Below are 20,838 nucleotides of genomic sequence, written 5' to 3'. Positions count from 1 at the left end.
GTAGATAAACAAGTGCAATCCTATCTATTACACAATAAAAATATAACAATAATGTTTAATGGTTCTTAGCGTAAAATAAATTTTAATGCACTATTAGCTAATGTTCCCACACAAGTCTTTCATTGAAGAACAAAAATATATTTAATTAAGTAATCTTACTTTGTTCGTGAGAAACTAGAATAGCGATTGAGTATATTGAGAATATTAAAGCACACATAAATCGCTCATTAAACCACCTGTAAGCTATCACAGGAAGGAATTATTTGAAACCTTTTTGCTTTGAAAACAATGACATACACTATAGCGTTTTGTTAGACATTCTATACATTATTATAAATCAACAAAATTAAATCTAAGATAGTGATGATTATACTTGCGTCTCTGCTAACAACGTATAAATACAGTGTACCTGCAAATACTGCATTTCCATTTGAGGGCTGATTGCAGATACATAAGAAACAGGTAAGTGAATTGAATTAATGTTTTTATGTCTCGTTAGGGGCGTATTTATAGCCTTTTTGTATTAAATATTTTCATGGCTAAGTTTATTTTCCTTGAATATAAGTGACATTAACAGGGTAAAAAGTATAAAATTGCGTTTGTCTACCTTTTATGATAGGGAAATAGCCAAAGTACTGGTTCTATGGGTTCTTTATTATCATACAAATATTCTAGGACATAAAGTCTAAAAGTATTTCTATAATTTTAAAGTCATCGGCACTGGCATTAGAAGTGATCAACAAATAACACGAGATCACTCACATTGAAAAAGGAAATTTATGTTTACAGACATACCTCTGTCCATTTGTCGTTTCGGATTCTACTTCTTAACACATTACAGTAGATGGTATGTCACACATTAAAACTGTAAACAATTATCTTGCATGTCATGAAAAAAATGCTTCTTCAATAGTTTACATTCTATAAAATCAAAGATTTACATTTAAGATACTTTGCTCTGTGTTATAATTGTGCTACTTGACATGCTGTCCAGCTTCCGCCAAGATCCGACTTTTGCAAATAAGTATGATATTGTATTTATACTTCACTGGGGATGGATCGACGCAAATTAAAGAGCATCTGCTCTCACCTCTATCATTTTCGTTCATCGTTCTTTTTTAATATTTTTTGTGTGTTTTGCACTTTTCATTTTGCTCTTTCTTTCTTGGGCGACTTCGTGGATGGATGTACTTGTGACGTTGAAACCTCTTATATATATAACGTCAAACGATTAATAATTATTTGTTTTATATTTTTATAGTATGTCGGGGCAAAGTCAGACGCTGTTTCAAATTGTCAGTGCGATGCTGCTCGTATGATAAATCACTAATAAAATATTCATATACATGTACGTTTTGATATTACGTGTATATATTTGATCGATTTCTAATAAGGGATTTCAGTTGATTCTCACTTGATTAAATAAACGTGAATAAAAGACAAAAGTAGAAAAATTTACGATATTTTCACTATTCTCAAGACTCCGAGTCTGTTATTATCATCAGAACTTGGCTATATCAACAAGCCCTGATGAGCTGGATACATACTGTGTCTGTGAGTTATATATATTTACTAAGGAAATAGGTCTTAATTTTTAGTGCATGGTTATAGAATAATGTACGATCGAGGACCATGCTTGAACGCATGATACGGTGATATGACTTTTATTTTCATCGACTGTTGTTTCCAAGTAACATGTGTTGCTCTAAGTATCCTCAACAGACGCAAAGCTACACCGTTGCTTGTACTTCTTGATTCTCTGATATACAAAACGAATCCAAGTAACTAACCCCCAGTAGAATAATACCACCCCTATTCACCCCGGTCATTATTTTTGAAAATATATAACCTCCCCACTAGAAGAAAAATGACCCTAGCGAAGAATTGTGACCCTTTGAAAACAATGACATAAGTCTTTAGTTTATAAAGAATAATGACAAAATTCAGAGTACCGTTATTATTATGTTCCCTCTTGGAGAAAACTATTCTTTATTCGAACAACATTAAACATTGCTCTGTTGATCTGTATTATATTGATTTGTATTTTTTTTTGTAGTTGTTGTTGTTTTGTGAGTGTGTGTGTTTTTGTTGTTGTTTTTTTTTTCTATCTTTTTTGTCTTTATTGCATTTGTACAAGTTAAATAAACTGTTCTGTTCATGAACTGATAATAATTATTTTAGTAACCTATGGATCACTGATTCATTTTTCATCCGCATGTATTTTATGTCTTTCTATTCCTGACAGGTCGAACAAAATTGTTACAGATCATCCGATTCTGCGTTGATCATAAAAAAAGTTAATGATGTTTGTCACAAGGTGTTTCTTCAAGTTAGTGTTTGTTGTTGCCAGTCTTCAAATGGAAACAGTAAAAGCAAGTGACGACATTGCTGATTACCTTTGGAACGAGTCAAAAAGTTTCCAACAGGCGGCATTGAATTCCGCATTTGTGCAAGGGCTGAAAAATGTTTCTTTAAATCCATCTGACTTTGGTATAAATGTTTTTTTTTTCATTTTCACACTTTATATATACATGTAATTGTTTGAAATGATATTAATAATCTAAAGTGCTTGCAAAAGTCACTATTTGCTTGAAAGTTCCGCTTTCAGGAAGAAGAAAAGTAGAATTATTGTTATGACCCTCTCGTTGGCGTCTGCGTTAGCTACGGTGTTTGGTTAAAATATGATAAACAAGATCAACAAGGAAAGGCGGCGTTCAACGAACGCAACCCCCATACGACCCAGCAACAAGAACCAGTGGCAAGGAGCCCAGGCGGACCCCAAACAAAAACAGGACACGGCAAAGACCTTTTAACCATTTCGTTATGGTCTACTTCCTCGAACACTATAAAAACTTTTCACTTCAAACTTGGTACACGTGTTTATTGTCATAAAAGGAAGCCAAAATCAAACGGACAATCCTAAAATTATTTATTGAAAAGTTATAAGCCTTTTTCAACTTAGCTTTAAGCCCTGTTGACAATTTTGTTAATATTCATTTTCTCGGAAACTATCAAAGTTATTTACTTCAAACTTGATACAGTATACATGTTCATAGTATTGCAGAAGGGCAAGTAATCCTAAAAGATTTTTTGCTTTTTTTATTAATTTTTGTTATCTTCTGAAGTCAATTTCGTAAAAAAAATGTCAAGATAACCACTTCAAACTTGGAATACTTGATCATTTTTTTAATTAGAATTGATTTTTAAGAAGATGTATTTGAATATGAATTTCTCGATTAAAATTCTTGTAAAGGTACATTTCTCAAATGTATTAGATGTTCACTTTTGATTTGGAGAAATTGTCCGCTGTATTTCTAAGGGGCAGGTTATCCTGAAAGCCATTTTTCTTTTCCTTTTTTGACTTAGACTATTTGCTTTTTTATCAAGAACCGTTTAAGAGTATCACTTGACATAAAACATATTTGTTTGACTATCAAAGGCATGCTGGCCTGCTAATCATGTTTTGCCCTGTTTTCTATGCTTATCAAGCACTGAGAAGCGTGGAGGACAATTCTTGTCTTTATCGATACGCTGAAACTTATCTAAAGAAATGGTCCCACTTACCAAAATAAATGGTATGTAATTAAATGCATGAATCTACTCTAAAAGAATGCAATGATCTATTGATGTAATTGTTCGGAAATTTCAGAATTCCAGTCTTGCCGTAATTTTATACCTCATACTGCAATAAGAAAAAGAAATTTTTCAAAACAATATTATTTAATTTATTCAATTACTCAGCAAAATTATAATATGTTCGACCCTGCCCCCCACCCCCTAGGATTGATTGTTGCAAGAATATCGTTGAAGTATCTTATGCAGTGCATTGAAATTAAATTTGCATAATCTCTGAAACTGACAGGCGAAATTATTACACAAATATAACTTTAATTTATCATCCTTTGACCGTAATATTTAACGATTTCTTTGTTGTTGAAAGGTGCATATATGATCCAGGATGCCGTTTATATGTATATGTCAAAAGAATTCATTGATGTCGCCGTGGGTAAGACGATCGATCCAGATCTAAAACAGTTTTTACAAGAAAAAGCAAACAGTTATGAGAGGTTTGTTGAAATTTAATATAGCAGTAATGTACAATGTATTTTAAAAAACTAGATAGGTCTTGATGTTTAAAGATGTCTTTACTCGATTTGATTTCCGGTTCAGTTAAATAATAACAGGTAATTTTAAATCGTGAATTCATTTATTTTATTCTATTAACTATTAACACAATCGCTGTTCAATTATTGATCTTTTGAATTTTATGAATAATCAGACGATTTTAAATCTACAGGTATCTTCTATTCCAGTCTGTATCTAGATCTTTTCAAGAAATGGCATATCGCTGATCCTAGAGGGATTATATTGGGAACAGGATGTCAGAATTATGTCAACCACCTCAAGGATGTTGTAAATACGAAGGACCCAATATATCTGGTTGTTGCCATGATACCATGTGTTAAACTATGGCCATGGCTTGGTGATCAGATCGATGCCGATTTTGTAAGTAAATAATAAGTGCTACAAATACAAACAGAAATTCAAGCTAAAGCTATTTTATTGATTAACTATTTGGAAAAAAAATGAATAAATTGAATATTCATGTATTGCTGCAGTAAAATGATATTAAAACTGTCAGTGATCATAAAAAGTATCAATATAAGTATACCGACGTATATATTTTGGTTGGGACATTTAGATATTCAATGACTTCTGTCGGTAATTATCGGATTTCGAAGTAAATCTTACGACTTTTAAAACAATGTATTTTACAACGGTATATGTATAACTTAGAATTACCAGCATAACACTTGCCTTACTAGCCTCGTCGGTGAGAAGGTGAAAGACTTTCAGTTTGTTGGTTCGAAACAAATTTACGTTTTCTTGCATAATTTTTCTTTATAATATTTTTTCAAAACTTTGTCCAAGATTCGAATTTGCAGCTATGTGCCCACTAAGCCATCGTGTAGTACTGAGCGTAACTCATAAAAAAAATACGGAAACTAACGAAAAACCTCCCGAAAATTTATGTAATGAGTCTCAGGTCAATATTGCCTAACAATATCTCTTACACCGACAAGGTCTTTCTATTTTAATTTTACAGTACTTTTATTTTATTTCAAGGGTCATTTTGGTGTATATACCAAGTGGATAAAGGAAGATTTTGACCCGGACTATAAAGGTTACAAGCTGTATGAGAACATGGTGAACAATGTATACAAAGAAGGAACAGTTGATAAAGATGAAGCACTTGTTGTTTACCAAGCTAGTATGAAAGGAGAAGTCGATTTTTTCTCATTGCTGTAGTGGAGAATAAGTGAACAATTGATTAAGAGAAAGTTCATGATGATTTGTATAATTTTAGATCATATTTCTCACACATCGTTTGACTTTTTGACAGTTCTCAAATAAACTTGGCGTACATAAGGTAGATACTTTCAACGATATAACTGACTGTATATAACTGGTAGCAAATACAACACTAATTAGAGGAATTGTAGCTCAACGTACTATACTGTCAACATTCTGTTTTTATATATAAATTTACAAACGAATTACTTCTCTTTTGAGAATCTATTTCAAAAGATCAAAAGATCATGAAAAGAAAAATTTATTAAGTAAAAAAAAAGGTCATAATATTTCTTAATTAAGTCATGCCTAGGCTGTGTCTATTTTCTTCCCACAATATTTTAATAAATATGAGAGAATATTATTCGTGTACAATTTCTAATCTCAAACTAAACATGAATTTAGGCCTTTATTAAACCAACTCTCTGGCATTTCTTTCCCCGTCCATAGGATCAGGTCTCCTAGCCAAAAACATTCAATTCATTGTAAAGCCCCTGTTTAAACGGAACGATTTTATCAACAGATGAATTCTGTTTGTAACAGATGTAATTAAATTTTATTTTAAAAGATATTAGAAAACGAGATAGGATTTCGAATAAACAACAAATAAATAACCTGATTTGATTGATGAAGTTGTAACACATGTGTTGCGCAGAAATACGATTGTGGATAAAATAACCCCAAAGGTTCCATTTTTAGCGACTTCTTCTTTTTCTCAAATAACGACCTTTCAGCATGTGTCTGTTCAAATACCAGACTCTAGCATGTGACACACATATTACATTAATGGAGACCTGGATCCTTTTATACATACTGTCATAAAAAGATTTGAAATCGTGCCAAGAAAGAAAACAATGTTGTTTTGCGTTAAACAACAACTGAAAAGAACAAGGTGAAACAAACTTTAGAGGGAGTTCCTTGAGCACGCACAGTTCTCAAATTAATACAGCTTAAGGTGGTTGATGCCACTTTTTTCTATAACATTACACCGTACTCTACGCATGACCATCAAAGCATTACCAACATCTAGCGCACCGTATGTTAAATTCACAATGAGATTATTCATATTTTCTTATAGTGCATTCGTTTTCAATATTTTTAGTGTCTTTTTATTCAGCACTAACACTACGGAGCTGGATTTGTTTATGATTTCTATAAACACATATAAAAGTTTTATGTTAAGCTGAGCTAATTGAATGCAAAAAAAAAAACAAAGTTCTAATTAAAACATTTAAATTTAGTTGTGAGATTGCTGCTGATCGAATCCAAGGATCCTGCAAGCTGATATAGCGTATTATTGTTAAAATCAACCCGGAGAAGAAAAAAAACCATATGAATGTCACAATTCAGAAAATAAGATTTGAAAGGAGCTGATCAATGTATACCAAATGATTTTTAGGATTTGGAATGTACTTCTTTTATAGTTCTATAAAACTAATTATTTGACTTAAAGCAATACAAGCTCATCGTTGTTAAACAATGAAAAGAAACATTACATGAAAAACAAATGCAGATCGAGGAAAATATGTATATTATTACAATAGAAAATGCTTTGTGACAATACAGAGTCATTATATTTTTAAATTCTTATCACTGCTTTGTAGTAATAAATTATATTTATAAGTCAACATAAGCTGTGCAGTTTAAAAGTACTTGAAATTCGTCTTCAATATCGCCACATAGTGTTCATTTTCGTTCATCGCGCGGAATGCAGTAATGTCGACAGCGAGACATAATACAGCAATTGTTTTTCGATATTTTGTACTTTCTAAAAGACTCAAACTTGACTGCTCAAACGTATTTTTATCACCCGAAATTAAAAAAAACTTGACATCTGTAACCCCGTTCTCCAATTATTTATATACATATATGTATCTGTAAGCATACAACTTAAAACTGGAACAAAAACATTTATATTTACAGATTCGAGATATAACCCAGATGACTGAATGATATCGCGTATATATGAGGCATTCCTTTCAGCACCAAACGTTTTATTTGATCACGTGAAACTGCCTTTAGTATTGACGATATAAATCATCAGAAAATATATAACCATTTTAACATGTCGTTTAATATAGAGTGGAAATATACATAATTCACCATAAGACGCTATGTACAGTCTTTGTAGTTGGCCTAATGTTTACCTTACAAAATTTCTTATGTTCTCGTTCTCTATAACTCATGAATTTATATCTGCGCTATAATTTAATAAATACGTACTGTTTCTGCCTGTCCGTAATTGTTGATCTTTGTCCTCATAGTTGTCAATTCTCAACCGATGAATTTATACTTGTACCACAAAATCCTCTAATTCTTGTTTGATGGACACTTGTGACTGACATGGTTCAATCTAAATAGTTACTTTCTTCTGTCAAAATTTGATTACGACATAAATATCATCTGACAATACACTGAAGAAGGCGTATGTCTTAGGAGGAACTAAATAAAATGATTGTTTGACATGGGAACTGAAAATCTGATGCCTATGCATCATAAAAAATGCTGCAGAAAGACAAAAAAATAACATTATGTAAAACATTAATCATTAATATAGCTTACGGTACCCCACACAAACATAGCCGCAACGTCAATTGTCATAACAAGGGAGGCAACACATGCGATCTTATAAATGATCCGTATTGAAAGTAACCAGTAAATTCAACCAGATTTTTTTCTTCTTTTTTATTAAATCTGCTGGAAGAGAAATCCATCAAAAGCATTGAAAACAAATTTTAGTGTAGATGTTTATATCAATCTATGTTGCAATGAATCTGTCGGGTAAACCTAATGAACTTAATGCATGTTCAGAGTGCTAAAACACTGTGCGGCTTCTCTCAAGCACATTTGCACCGGCTTAATTAAGCAGTAAATATAACAAAGAAAATAATGGAATCAATTATCTCAAAGGTATATAACAGGACAACATTACAACACTGCGTAGTCGTTTAACTGTTATTTTATGTCCTATCCTATATATTTAGTTGTTTTTTTTTTCTTATATTTACTGTAAACATTGAACGGTCGCATATACTGCAGAGGTTACAAGTGCAAAACTTTCTTTAAAATTAAGCTTCTCTTTTTTTTTATCTCGTTCCCTAAATACAAATAACTCGAGGAACAACATTACTTAGTAACTCGTGTACTGCAATTTATTTTACAAAAATACTGTTATTATCATTGTAAAAAAACATCGACGAAAATAATACATTAATGCATTACTAAATGTCAAACAACAAGTACAGATCGACATTGATATATGATCAGTGGCATATTGACCAATAAACTTTATTGTTTTTTACAGTGTATAAAATAGACCTATACAAATTCTATGTATTACGTTATATCAGAATAAGCAGTCAAAGCAAATTAGGTAAGGCAACTAAAAAAATCTGCAAAATGAAACTTTTTAATAAAATGAGGAGTTGATCAGTTTATACACGATTGAAAAGCACGTGGCTCATTTTTTTTCAACTGTCCATTATTGACAAAATAAATTAATTTCTGTTGTAGTGGTAAAGAAATTAAACATGTAACATGACTTTATGACAATGTGACTTTGATAGTAATATGATACTTGTGATCTATTTCAACAATACACCATGAAGAAATTAGTCACAAAATAAGAAAAGTACTCACTCGTCACTGTGGTGAAGGATAAACTGAGATCACAGTATATTAACGAAGTAACTGTACCCTGTCTTGCGAGCCCATACAATTTAATATGTACCCTGTCTTGCGAGAACAACCACATGTTACTTCCGATCACTGTACTGTACCCTTCTTGGGAGGCTTTATATTTTAACGTGTATCTTTCTTGCGGGTACAGGAAGTAGACTGGTTTATATACTGTGGAGATACTCTATACATGTATATAAGTCAGCTTCACACCGTGGTTATGTTTTTATACTTTTACCACTAAACTGAAGTGAACTGAAGTATTTTGAACTATTTTGTTCCTTTTTTTCTTTCTTTCTAATTTTTAAATTTTGTTTGTTTGTTTGTTTGTTTGGTATCGTATAATTTTAAGATATTCATTTTATTTATAATGAAAATCAAACTTGAATTATATATCTTCATACTTTTCAATATTATATTGCTATTTATAATCTACTTGCCAATTATGTGTGGCGAAAAACATGTATATGTTAATAAATACTTTAACTTGACTTGACTTGAAATTTTGTTTATCATGTTAATTTACACATGCTACATAACCCAGTCGTCTTTCCGCCTCACAAGATACAGACTCGAGAAAATCCACCCACGTGGTGATTTGATATTTAAAGAAATATAAAGCGTGGTTATACATGTATATATATAGATTTCTATATTAAAAAAAACTCAATCTGTTAGAAATTATTGATACGACGTATTTTAAATGTACATGTATATGCAATACCAAACTTTAGCCGTACTTCTCATGGAGATCAACCTGGGTGATGGTACAAGAGCAATACATCATTCATGCTGTTCATCATAATAAAAATTAAATTTAAAGTATTATTTATAATTTAAGTTTATATTCATGATAGCACAATTTATTTAAGGACCATTTTGCCTCAGAAATGCTAATTCTTATTTCTCATAAACTCTTTTTATTTTTGGTATCTTGTCACAGTTTCTAAAAAAATACTGAATTGCCAATACATAAACTTTGCTCTGTTGGCAAATGGTATATTTAGTGAAATAGTATTGTGTATGGAAATTGAAATACTACATTGCTTACATTTTCCAACCTTTACGACATCCCACTGCATGTTCAGCGCTACTTTTTTAGCTGATGAATATTTAAATGTTCTTAATCGATTATTCAACTCGTGTTTGGCAGATGAAAAATATGGATTTCTGAGGCATAATGTGCCTTTAAGCGAATATAAGAAATATATACATTACATTTAACCTGAAACACAAAATGCATTTAAGCGTACCATATGTCAAAACATTTCTAACTTCTTAAAATTTTATTTACAGAATTATGTATAATTAAAATATCACATATACTTAATATGTAAAACACTTGCACATGTTTTTACATATGATAACTTATTGGTCGACCCTTGGTGTGTGTACAAGGTCATCACCATTCATCAGTTACCAAGGACAACATTACATTTAACCTAAGTTTTCAAACAAGATGGATCTAATTGCTCACATACAAAATTTCCACGCTTATCTTTGTCATGATATAGGTAAGTTAATATTTAAAGAAATGTATACATTTATTTATATACCGTACCATATTTATTACACTTAAACTATCATCTAATTTGTTAATTATAAATTATAATGTTCAAGCAAGACAATCAGATTTAATTTATATGTTAACATGTATAGTTTTAATAATGTTAGTAGGATGTCGTGAGTGAACGGATACTTTAAGATGTTTAGATCACTTAGAAGGGGGGGGGGGGGCGAATAGAGTTCACTGACATATACATAAAAATTCTGTAATGGATAGGTTGAGATGCATTTGTAGATATAAGTAAGCAGACAGTTGTCGATATATCACATTAAATGATAGAAACAAAAATGTTTCAAATATCACCGTCATATAACATATAGTGTATAACTTGCGTTGCTAAGATATGAGGCTACATCTTCAAAAATTTAACATGACCTAAGACACTTACTACATATGGTATTCATTAAATTAGATTAATGTGAACGTAGTGAAGGTATGATAAGGCATATAGTATCAGTGAGACATCAATTTGTAAATTTGTCACGTGAATGTTGGACAAGTGGTTAACGTGCCTTAAAATGTGAATTCGTGCCTTCTTGTAATGACGAACATGTACGCTGGTACAACTTTATTGTAAGAGTTTACGGGAAGCAGATTGGTAACTGATAATTCTAATTTACCATCAGTCTAATTTCACAAGTGGCGATATGTTATAAGTTTTGGGGTTTTTTTGTACATTTTAGATACTGTGTTACTTAATTTATGTGTTGTGCAATAAAGCAAATGTAATTCCTTACCTATAACAAATGTAATATGAATTTTTTTGCAAGGTCCAAACTTCTATATCTTATACAAATGATCATTTCTTAACGGCTATAGCTAGTATACCTTTAAGTGAATGCTATACTGGCGTGAGTGATATCCTCACGCGATTAGAATCCTCGCGTGATCGTTATCTTTTCCTAAGTATTATCTTTGCGTTATCGGTTTCCTCGCATAAGTGTTATTCTCCTTCATTTAAATCCTTCCTTGCTTGATGCACACTTATGGTGAGCTTAAATAAACCTAATTGTATTCGTTGTTGCATGTTGTTTTTGTTTTTCTTTTGTTGTTGTTATTGTTGTTTTTTGTTGTTTTTTTGGAGGGGGGATGGGTGGGTGTACTTCGCACCAATACAGTAGAGCTCATATATGACTTTCCAGCTTTAATGGTCAGGCGTCAGATGCCTTATCGTGGTTTTTTTCTGGCACGAGCGATCGAGCACCTGAGTAGAACCTTCGTGCACCACGGTAACGTTTTCAGTCAGTAGTAATGATAACTGTTAAATCGGGGATAATTTGTAAAAATCGTATATCAATTTTTTACATACTATCTGTCATATATGTATTGGTAATGAATGTCGCATAATTTCAGATCCTCGGGTAAAAGATTGGCTTTTTATGAGTGACCCAATACTGCCAACTCTTATAGTGATAGCCTATCTATTGTTTGTATATTACGGACCAAAATGGATGGAAGAAAGAAAGCCGTTCCATTTACAGAATATTCTTGTAGTTTACAACTTCTCATTGATGATATTTTGTGCATATATAGTCCGCGAGGTAGGTATTATTTGATTGTTCCTACTTTTGATTAGCGTTAAACATGTATAATGAATGGTTTGGTGGAGATTTCTTGACGACAGCTATGTCTTCGTAAACCGGAAGACTTAATAAAATAGCGTCACTTTTCTGCGCAAAATATCTTATCCTATACAAATTTAATATTCTACTTCTGATACTTCTGATAGTGTTGTGATAAAAAAATCTAGGTGTTTTACTGAATACAATTATGTTTTGTCTATATTATGTTAATTAAACGTTTTGCAGTTATAAATATACTTTAGATTGCCTCCGTAAAAACATTTTATTTTAGAGACCAGCAGCTTTTCATTTTATAATAATATTTCACATTATAACAGTTGTTCTGATCGAGCAGCTTTTAGTAACACAATGCGCAGAGGTGTGTAAGGTCTTCCCAGTTGGTTTGACTTCTAACATTTCCCTTTACTGGTCATTTCGACAGATTTGACTGTAATTGTTGTTTGTTTCATGAAAGTTGATGTATTTCAGTTTCTGCTAGGAGGCTGGATGTACGAATATTCTTTTGGCTGTCAGACTGTGGATTATTCTAATTCACCAACCGCTCTACGGGTAATTTATTTTACATGATATTTGTTTAAAATATTATGTTTGATATGTTTTGATTAAATTTAAACAGTAATCGTATATATAGGAAGAGGAATTTTTTATCAATGAAATTGTTGTTTTATTTATTTTTTTTTTTAATGTCATGTTTAGTTTTAATACCTTTAAAGTGATAAAATCTTGTAACCTCACTTATCAGCCAAGACAAGAGTGAAAAGAAGCTTTCTTAATTGTGACTTTGATCGCTCTTTCCTAAGATAATTATTTCATGACAGTCCCACAGTTCAGGCTTTTTGTTATTGTCATGTAACTTCTGATAAGAGATATTGGTAATGTTAGAACTGAACCAAACCTCTTTGTAAGATACATGCACATTGTGGGTTGCATCACATATGTATCATTGATTTCGAGTTTTTCTTTAATAATAGCTCTAAACAATTCATGGTATTAGTTAGGTATTTAAAGTGAAAAGGCTTACTGATGGCACTTTTTTCATACGTATTAAAATATTGATGAAAAAGAATAGAAATGTATCATAAAAATATTCTTTTTAAATATATCCTGAACATTTTAATATGACTAAAAATATGTTCTAGAACAATTTATTATATGCTATATAAATTATGTAATATCGAATCATATTTTTCACACTTGTCAACAACATTCATAAACATATTGTATAATTTTATCCTAATATTAAAATCATAATGAACATAAATTGTAATACAGACCTCCCATTATAGGCCCCATTTTTCCGGTGTATGTATCAATTGTTGTACTTGGAATTTTTCAGATGGCAGGGGCAGTGTGGCTGTTTTTCATTGCGAAGTTTGTAGAGCTGATGGATACGGTATATACATAACGCACTTTTTGTATTATTTAAGTATATTTTGTTCCTACGCAACGCTGCAAATTATCAATATAAAGTTAATTTTATTTTGAAATAGAAAGGCGATGAGAAGACTGCGTGAATGTGGCAACAATATTTCGGGATTAAGATGAAATGATTTTATTTATGGACCAATAGTTTCCTTATATGATTAAATTATTATTCTCATTGATTTGAATGTGTGTTACATATATAAAATTTTCAACAAACACGAAACTTAATCATGACCCAGTGACACATATAACACTGCTGCTTCTTCAATGCAAAATAAGTCAATATAAGTCGATATAACGAAACCAAGATGGTGAAAGGTCAAAAGTCAATGGTGAAAATCGAAATTTTATCGAATTTCAACAATTTCATCATCGTACCTCTCACTTCCGTCGTCGTCGTGTCGAGTTATGTATATGTAGCTTGTTGTTGTACGCTGAATCTATAGATCAATACGTCTGGCGGGCCTCTTCAGTCACTTCAATTAAGTGAACACATCAATTTTTATTTTTAACAGGTATTTTTTATCTTACGTAAAAAGAACAGTCAGGTGACATTTCTGCACGTGTTTCATCACGGTTGTTTGCCAATGTTCTGGTGGTGGGGAGTCAAATCTGTACCAGGTATAGTTACATAAAACTGTAGTTTGCCTGATTTAACCTATACCATCTTTATGTGTGTCATATTTTGCTTTTTTGTTGACACACATCTCTTTTAAATGCAAATATAGTTCAAATATCGGATTTCTTTTGGTAATGTATTGTGGCTGTATATAAAGGATAATCAATACGATGGCATATTAATGAAGCCAATTTCTAAAGAGCATAAAGATTTTAATCACAGGATGATGTGCATGTATTTTAATTTGAATTTATATCTGACGTTAATGACGATTTAATGATATTAAACACTAACCTATACTTAATGTCATTTCATCTTTTGCAATCTCCAAAAATAACACATAACGAGATAACGCAGCTAAATGAAGCCCGGGAAAACAGTTTCAGAGGTCATGAAAAAGTGTGTTAAGGTTTGGTTTATTATGGGAGTTATGGACTTTTATATGGATTTCAGAGGATCAAATTATAATCAACAATCACTTTCCAATCTTTGATGATATGTCACAGAAGTCAAATCTAATAGTCGAGCGCGCTGACCTACGGAACGCTCTTGTTGAATTTTTATCTTTTGCCAACAGTCGCGCTCAGAAAAATACACAGCATGATTTAAGACTTTTCCTATTATAAAAGTTTTCCCTTTAAACATTAAATTTTTAATATTGAAATCGTTAATAATGTTATAAAATTAATTTATATAATATTTTAATAATTTATATCTTTATGTTTTAACATGATGTCATCTAAAATGTTAAAACTGCTGATTTAAAATTTACATATTCATTTTCACGAATACCTCCTACATCCCCAAAGTTTTTTCTTACAATAGCTAAACAAACTGGATGACCCCTGTCACTCCAATAAACCATTTAGGTGTCACCTTCATTTGCCAGGCTGGTCATATGGTCTAGTGCACACCGTGTGCACTTCTAGTTCAGCTCTAGTGCACTAGAATTGCACATGGGTGGGAAGTTTATTATGAACTCAACTGTTGATTTTTTCTTATCTACAATGGTTTCACAGTGAGTTTTGCCGCCTCAGCTAATGTTAGCTTTTTAGAGAGTGTGGCTCTTGCCTTTGTGCCACAAATGGTCATTCACCTTATACTGTATTTCTAGAAAAGATTTCGCGCGTTTTAAGTTAGCGCTTTTCGCGGTCGGCATGATTCCGCGAATCTTTATAGCCGCGAATATGTCATTTATAACAATCCGGAAGACTTAGATATTTTGTTCTTCTGGGGTGTCCTTAGTGTGCTTCATTAACATTTCATCGACTTTGGTTTTAATTGCCGATATTTGCGAATTTATGCCTGATTTTATAGCCAGTTGCTTTATTTGATGAATGGGGGGGGGGGATCCACAGTCAATTGTTTACATAATGACGTAATCATGTGTACACTTAAACAATAGAATGGGTGACACAAATGTTTTAATCCCGCCAAAAAAAAAAAAAAAAAATGGATGCCTTTATGAATAAAAAATGGCGCTGAATAACAATAGAAAGCTTAGCACACAAATTAATCCCGCCAAAAAAAAAATGGATGCCTTATTAGATTGAAATAAAAAATGGCGCACTGTTCTTCCATAACAAAAGAAAACGAAACATAATTGTAGGGATCACATAAATATGGTCTAAAGTACACAATAGAAAAATGTTACCATAAAGGATTAACTAATTCGGTCAAAATATACAAAGGAAAACTATAATCAAATTATTGGTTTAAACTATGAAAAGAAAATTAGGACAAAATATTATTAATAAGTCTAGACCAGCTGTGGTCAACTCATCTAATAAGCTACTTTAGTATCTAGTATTTCTTCTTCTTGATATTGTATTTTACTATCATCAGAAAAAATGTAAAGTTTAATCAATTGTTTACATAATGACTTAAGAGTGTGTACTTTATAACAATAAAACAGGTAACACTCCAAAAAGAGCAAATGAGCAACCAAAATGAGCATATGAGCAACTAAAATGAGCGACTGAGCAAGGAAAAATGAGTAAATGAGCAATCAAATGAGCAAATGAGCAATTAAATGAGCAAATGAGCAACCAAAAAGAGCAAATGAGCAAATGAAATGAGCAGATGAGCAACCAAATGAGAAAATGAGCAAGTGAAATGAGCAAATGAGCAACCAAATTAGCAAATTAGCAAACAAAATGAGCAAATGTGCAACCAAATGAGCAAATGAGCACCCAAAATGAGCAAATGACCAACCAAATGAGCAACCAAAATGAGCAAATGAGCAACCAAAAGAGCAAATGAGCAACCAAAATGAGCAAATGAGCAACCAAATGAGCAAATGAGCAACCAAAATGAGCAAATGAGCAACCAAAATGAGCAAATGAGCAACCAAATGAGCAACCAAAATGAGCAAATGAGCAACCAAAATGAGCAAATGAGCAAATGAGCAACCAAAATGAGCAAATGAGCAACCAAATGAGCAAATGAGCAAGTAAAATGAGCAAATGAGCAACCAAAATGAGCAAATGAGCAACCAAATGAGCAAATGAGCAAGTGAAATGAGCAAATGAGCAACCAAAATGAGCAAATGAGCAACCAAAATGAGCAAATGAGCAACCAAATGAGCAAATGAGCAAGTAAAATGAGCAAATGAGCAACCAAATGAGCAAATGAGCAACTAAATGAGCAAATGAGCAAGTGAAATGAGCAAATGAGCAAGCAAATGAGCAAATGAGCAAGTGAAATGAGCAAATGAGCAAGCAAAATGAGCAAAAGAGCAACCAAATGAGCAAATGAGCAAGCAAAATAAGCAAATGAGCAAATAAAATGAGCGACTGAGCAAGCAAAATGAGTTAATGAACACCCAATTGAGCCACTTAGCAAGCAAAACGAGAAAATGAGAAACGAAATAAATTAGTTGGGAGTATAAAAAGGAGAATTGGCATTAATTTTGCCATTTGATCGCTTAAAATAATGGTATTCACATGTCTTTTGTGTTATAAAAAATTCAATAAAAAGTACAATTTAAATAGGCATTCGCATCTCAAACATAAGAACAGTATGTCTGAAAATAATATCAGCGATGGAAATACATCAGATGAGGAACCAAATCGTAAACCTTATCTATATAGAAACATTTTCGATCGGTTGAGACCTAATAGATCCAAATCTCATCATTACGAAGAAGACGATGACAGTGAACAAGATAATGACGATGAATCTTCTACTATAGGGAATGACAATGGCAAACAATATGATGATGTTAACAAGAACAAACATATTGACATCTGGAAGTATTTTACAGAGCTCACATATGAACAAGGAGATGACGTTTTAAATGAAACAGCCAGTAAAATGCGTAATGAAGACCCTGATAGCTCTCTTGAAGAAATAAGAAATAAAGCTTTTGAAAAAATTACGCTCCGTGTATCATAAAGCATTCAGAGAAGTTTATTTGGATTTTATTGGAAAATGTATGCACTTCAGCGCAATCCTACACATAAAAAGATCATGGAACTGTTAAAAGATTGAGAGAGGAAGATAATTTCGAAACTGATGAAGCTATACAGTATGCTGTTAAAAAAAGAAAATTCATGTTAGAACGTGTTATGGACAAATACCCATTACCAGAACTTGAAGAAACATTTGATGATGATGATGATGATGATGATGATGATGATGATGATGATTATGATGATGATGATGATGATGACAGTGAAAAAGAAACTAGTAGTGATAAATACTGACATTTTATCAATAAATGAACAAATTATTAAAGACATGTGAAAGTTTATATTATTTATTCATATTTGGGAAAGACAAAAGGACAAATGTTAGTGTGGTACATTATGATTGGAACATTTTTTTATCATATGCCAAATGCGTTTTATTTTAAATATTTCTTTTTGTAAATGCAGTCTGTAATAAATAAATTAAACTGTATTATTAGATTTTTGTTTTATTTTGTTTATAAATTTATGTATATCCTTTTCTTAAATCGTCCAACTAATCCATGTTGCGCCTGGGTGTATATAGTTGAAATGCAAAAAAAAGTTATCTGGAGAGAGAAATCTAGTCAAGGGTATGTGAAAACATGACATAAAAATCTATCACCAAATAGCTGTTTTTGCTCTGATGATATTTTTGAATATTAAGTAAAATCCATATTACCACTTCAAGCATGTCAGGAAAATAGTTATACTGTGGCAACTATAAGGAAGAACTCGTTTTTAATGGTGGACAAGAAGTGAGTAATTTAGGGACACACCTGTATACAAAGGGCTTACTTATTGACATGAAATAAAAACTTTTAATTATTGTTTCTTTCTGTTATCAAGTCATAAAAAGGACCAATGTTTATCTTGGCGCTGACATCAATTTCACAGATGTTAAAAATCTGACGGTTCATTGCTATACAAATTCCAAGGTGATGACATTATCACTTCAGTGTTGAAATGTAAGATTTAATTGGTTTCTTCGTTCTGGCAATTAACAGCAGAAAATGTTTAATCTTTGCTAGATCAAAATATAAAAAATAAGAATGTGAATAAAAAAAAGTTTCAGTACAATGTATATAATTTTAGGTTGTAATTCCTATCCTCGCTTAAAAGTGGTAAATCAAATCATTTAAAATTTCTCCATTGAATAAATGAATGTTCATAACTGATCCGAAACATCGACACAGAAAGGCGTCCCTTTGTGGATTTATTACCTGGTTGAAATATATGTTACATTTGGGGTCATACTGGTCATACATACTTAAAGGATTGTTTGTTTTATCAGGTAACCACATTGTCTGGTTAAGAGTTTAAACCATAAATATGATAAAAGCAAGATTTACTAGCTGGTAAAGAAAGATTTATTTTCTTATTAAGGATTATTCATTGACAATTATTGTTTTGTTTTACTCTAATGAGTTCTAAAGATACATGTAGGTGTTGAAGCCATTGACAAAACAGGCCTCATTATATTATAAGAAAACAATAATTGGGTATGAATTCTAGATAAAAGGTAACTTGTTTTGTATGTATCCCACCTGACTATCAAGTTTTATCAAATTTACTGCTTTAGAAATACACAGTAAATTAATTAGATCAAGCATTGTATGAACCACAGAGAAAGTACTTGCCTTCAATGAGAGGTTGAATTGCTGGACTTGGATGTGATGCGTAGTAACTTTAATGAAGAGAATTATATACAAAACAAGTGGCATAGGTTTGTTTCTTGTCAACATGTGCAAAAATATGACATGTCAATTTTTGGAAAAATGACAAAACGGGCCTCATTATATTATAAGAAAACAATAAATGTAATTTTGCATTTACATGTATAAGATTGACTTTTTTGGAGTGTTACCTGTTTTATTGTTATAAAGTACACACTCTTAAGTCATTATGTAAACAATTGATTAAACTTTACATTTTTCTGATGATAGTAAAATACAATATCAAGAAGAAGAAATACTAGATACTAAAGTAGCTTATTAGATGAGTTGACCACAGCTGGTCTAGACTTATTAATAATATTTTGTCCTAATTTTCTTTTCATAGTTTAAACCAATAATTTGATTATAGTTTTCCTTTGTATATTTTGACCGAATTAGTTAATCCTTTATGGTAACATTTTTCTATTGTGTACTTTAGACCATATTTATGTGATCCCTACAATTATGTTTCGTTTTCTTTTGTTATGGAAGAACAGTGCGCCATTTTTTATTTCAATCTAATAAGGCATTCATTTTTTTTTTGGCGGGATTAATTTGTGTGCTAAGCTTTCTATTGTTATTCAGCGCCATTTTTTATTCATAAAGGCATCCATTTTTTTTTTTTTTGGCGGGATTAAAACATTTGTGTCACCCATTCTATTGTTTAAGTGTACACATGATTACGTCATTATGTAAACAATTGACTGTGGATCCCCCCCCCATTCATCATTTATTGTTGGCGACAAAGTCATCAAAGTCTTCCTAAAATTCATTTTCACTTCCTGGTTAATGATTTCATCTTGGCTATTAGACATCATTACAGTCAGTATAACTGTCAGCAAATGAATCTATCCGAGCGGGAGTGTTGTTCTTGCCATATCCAACTGTATCTGACTTCTACTTCAAGAAAAAACATAATTTTGGTATCTTGTTTTATTTAAGTAATTACACATGTACAATACATAATAACACGTACATAACATTATAAATGAGCCGTGTCACGACAAAACAAACATAATGGTTGGTCTGGATCCATGCTGGTCGCAAACGCAGTATGGTGGTTTTGTCATGACACGGCTCATATATTGACATTGCAGGGGGTTTTGGTACATTCCATGGGTTGGTAAATTGTTGTGTCCACGTTGTCATGTATTTTTATTATGGTTTGGCGGCATTAGGACCAAAGTATCAAAAGTACCTATGGTGGAAGCAATATGTAACAATATTTCAGTTGGTAAGTTTATAGTGCCCTTGCACATTACAGTTAACTTCATTGTGAAGTGACTAAGTTTAGCACATTCACATTTATTAGAAGATAAGATGATAGAAGAGTTAAAATAGATTTTATGCCCACATAAAATAATTTATGTCATTGTTCTGTCCCTATACTCATTACTGTACAGAATATTACGGGTCAGGTTTTTAGCCGTTACGGGTCAGGTTTTAGCCA

At 31.8% G+C, this 20,838-nt stretch overlaps 2 protein-coding genes across 3 annotated transcripts; both read left to right on the top strand.

The window, feature by feature from the left end:
- The first annotated feature begins 326 nt into the window (after positions 1-326).
- On the top strand, positions 327-5,716 carry LOC132714159 (uncharacterized). 2 transcript variants are annotated; one of them, XM_060696940.1, is made up of 5 exons: positions 327-462; positions 2,246-2,490; positions 3,941-4,067; positions 4,314-4,506; positions 5,128-5,716. In XM_060696940.1, exons 2-5 carry the CDS (start codon positions 2,301-2,303, stop codon positions 5,308-5,310), a joined length of 693 nt encoding a protein of 230 aa, XP_060552923.1. In that variant the 5' UTR covers positions 327-462; positions 2,246-2,300; the 3' UTR covers positions 5,311-5,716. The 2 variants fall into 2 exon arrangements, with proteins under 2 accessions (XP_060552923.1, XP_060552924.1); XM_060696941.1 differs by lacking the exon at positions 327-462 and adding an exon at positions 1,275-1,348.
- A 4,707-nt stretch (positions 5,717-10,423) lies between these two features.
- LOC132714158 (elongation of very long chain fatty acids protein 7-like) lies at positions 10,424-20,622 on the top strand (the record flags this gene model as incomplete). The annotated part of the gene is given in 6 exon segments (XM_060696939.1): positions 10,424-10,544; positions 11,951-12,138; positions 12,649-12,729; positions 13,517-13,573; positions 14,121-14,226; positions 20,486-20,622. Coding segments are annotated over 6 exon segments (624 nt in total), but the record flags the coding sequence as incomplete, so codon positions are not given.
- Between the last annotated feature and the right edge of the window lie 216 nt (positions 20,623-20,838).

The sequence above is a fragment of the Ruditapes philippinarum genome, unplaced genomic scaffold (assembly GCF_026571515.1).
Source record: "Ruditapes philippinarum isolate M1 unplaced genomic scaffold, ASM2657151v2 ctg7078_1_1_1_1, whole genome shotgun sequence".
NCBI classification, from domain to species: Eukaryota; Metazoa; Mollusca; class Bivalvia; order Venerida; family Veneridae; genus Ruditapes; species Ruditapes philippinarum.
Note: the sequence above shows the minus strand (reverse complement) of the source record. Positions and strands in the feature narration are given on the sequence as shown.

Coding starts and splice junctions, on each gene's coding strand:
- LOC132714159 (XM_060696940.1), top strand. CDS start 2,301: ATGATGTTTGTCACAAGGTGTTTCTTCAAGTTAGTGTTTGTTGTTGCC. Junction 4,068..4,313: donor AAAGCAAACAGTTATGAGAG/GTTTGTTGAAAT, acceptor CTTCTATTCCAG/TCTGTATCTAGATCTTTTCA. Junction 4,507..5,127: donor ATCAGATCGATGCCGATTTT/GTAAGTAAATAA, acceptor TTTTATTTCAAG/GGTCATTTTGGTGTATATAC.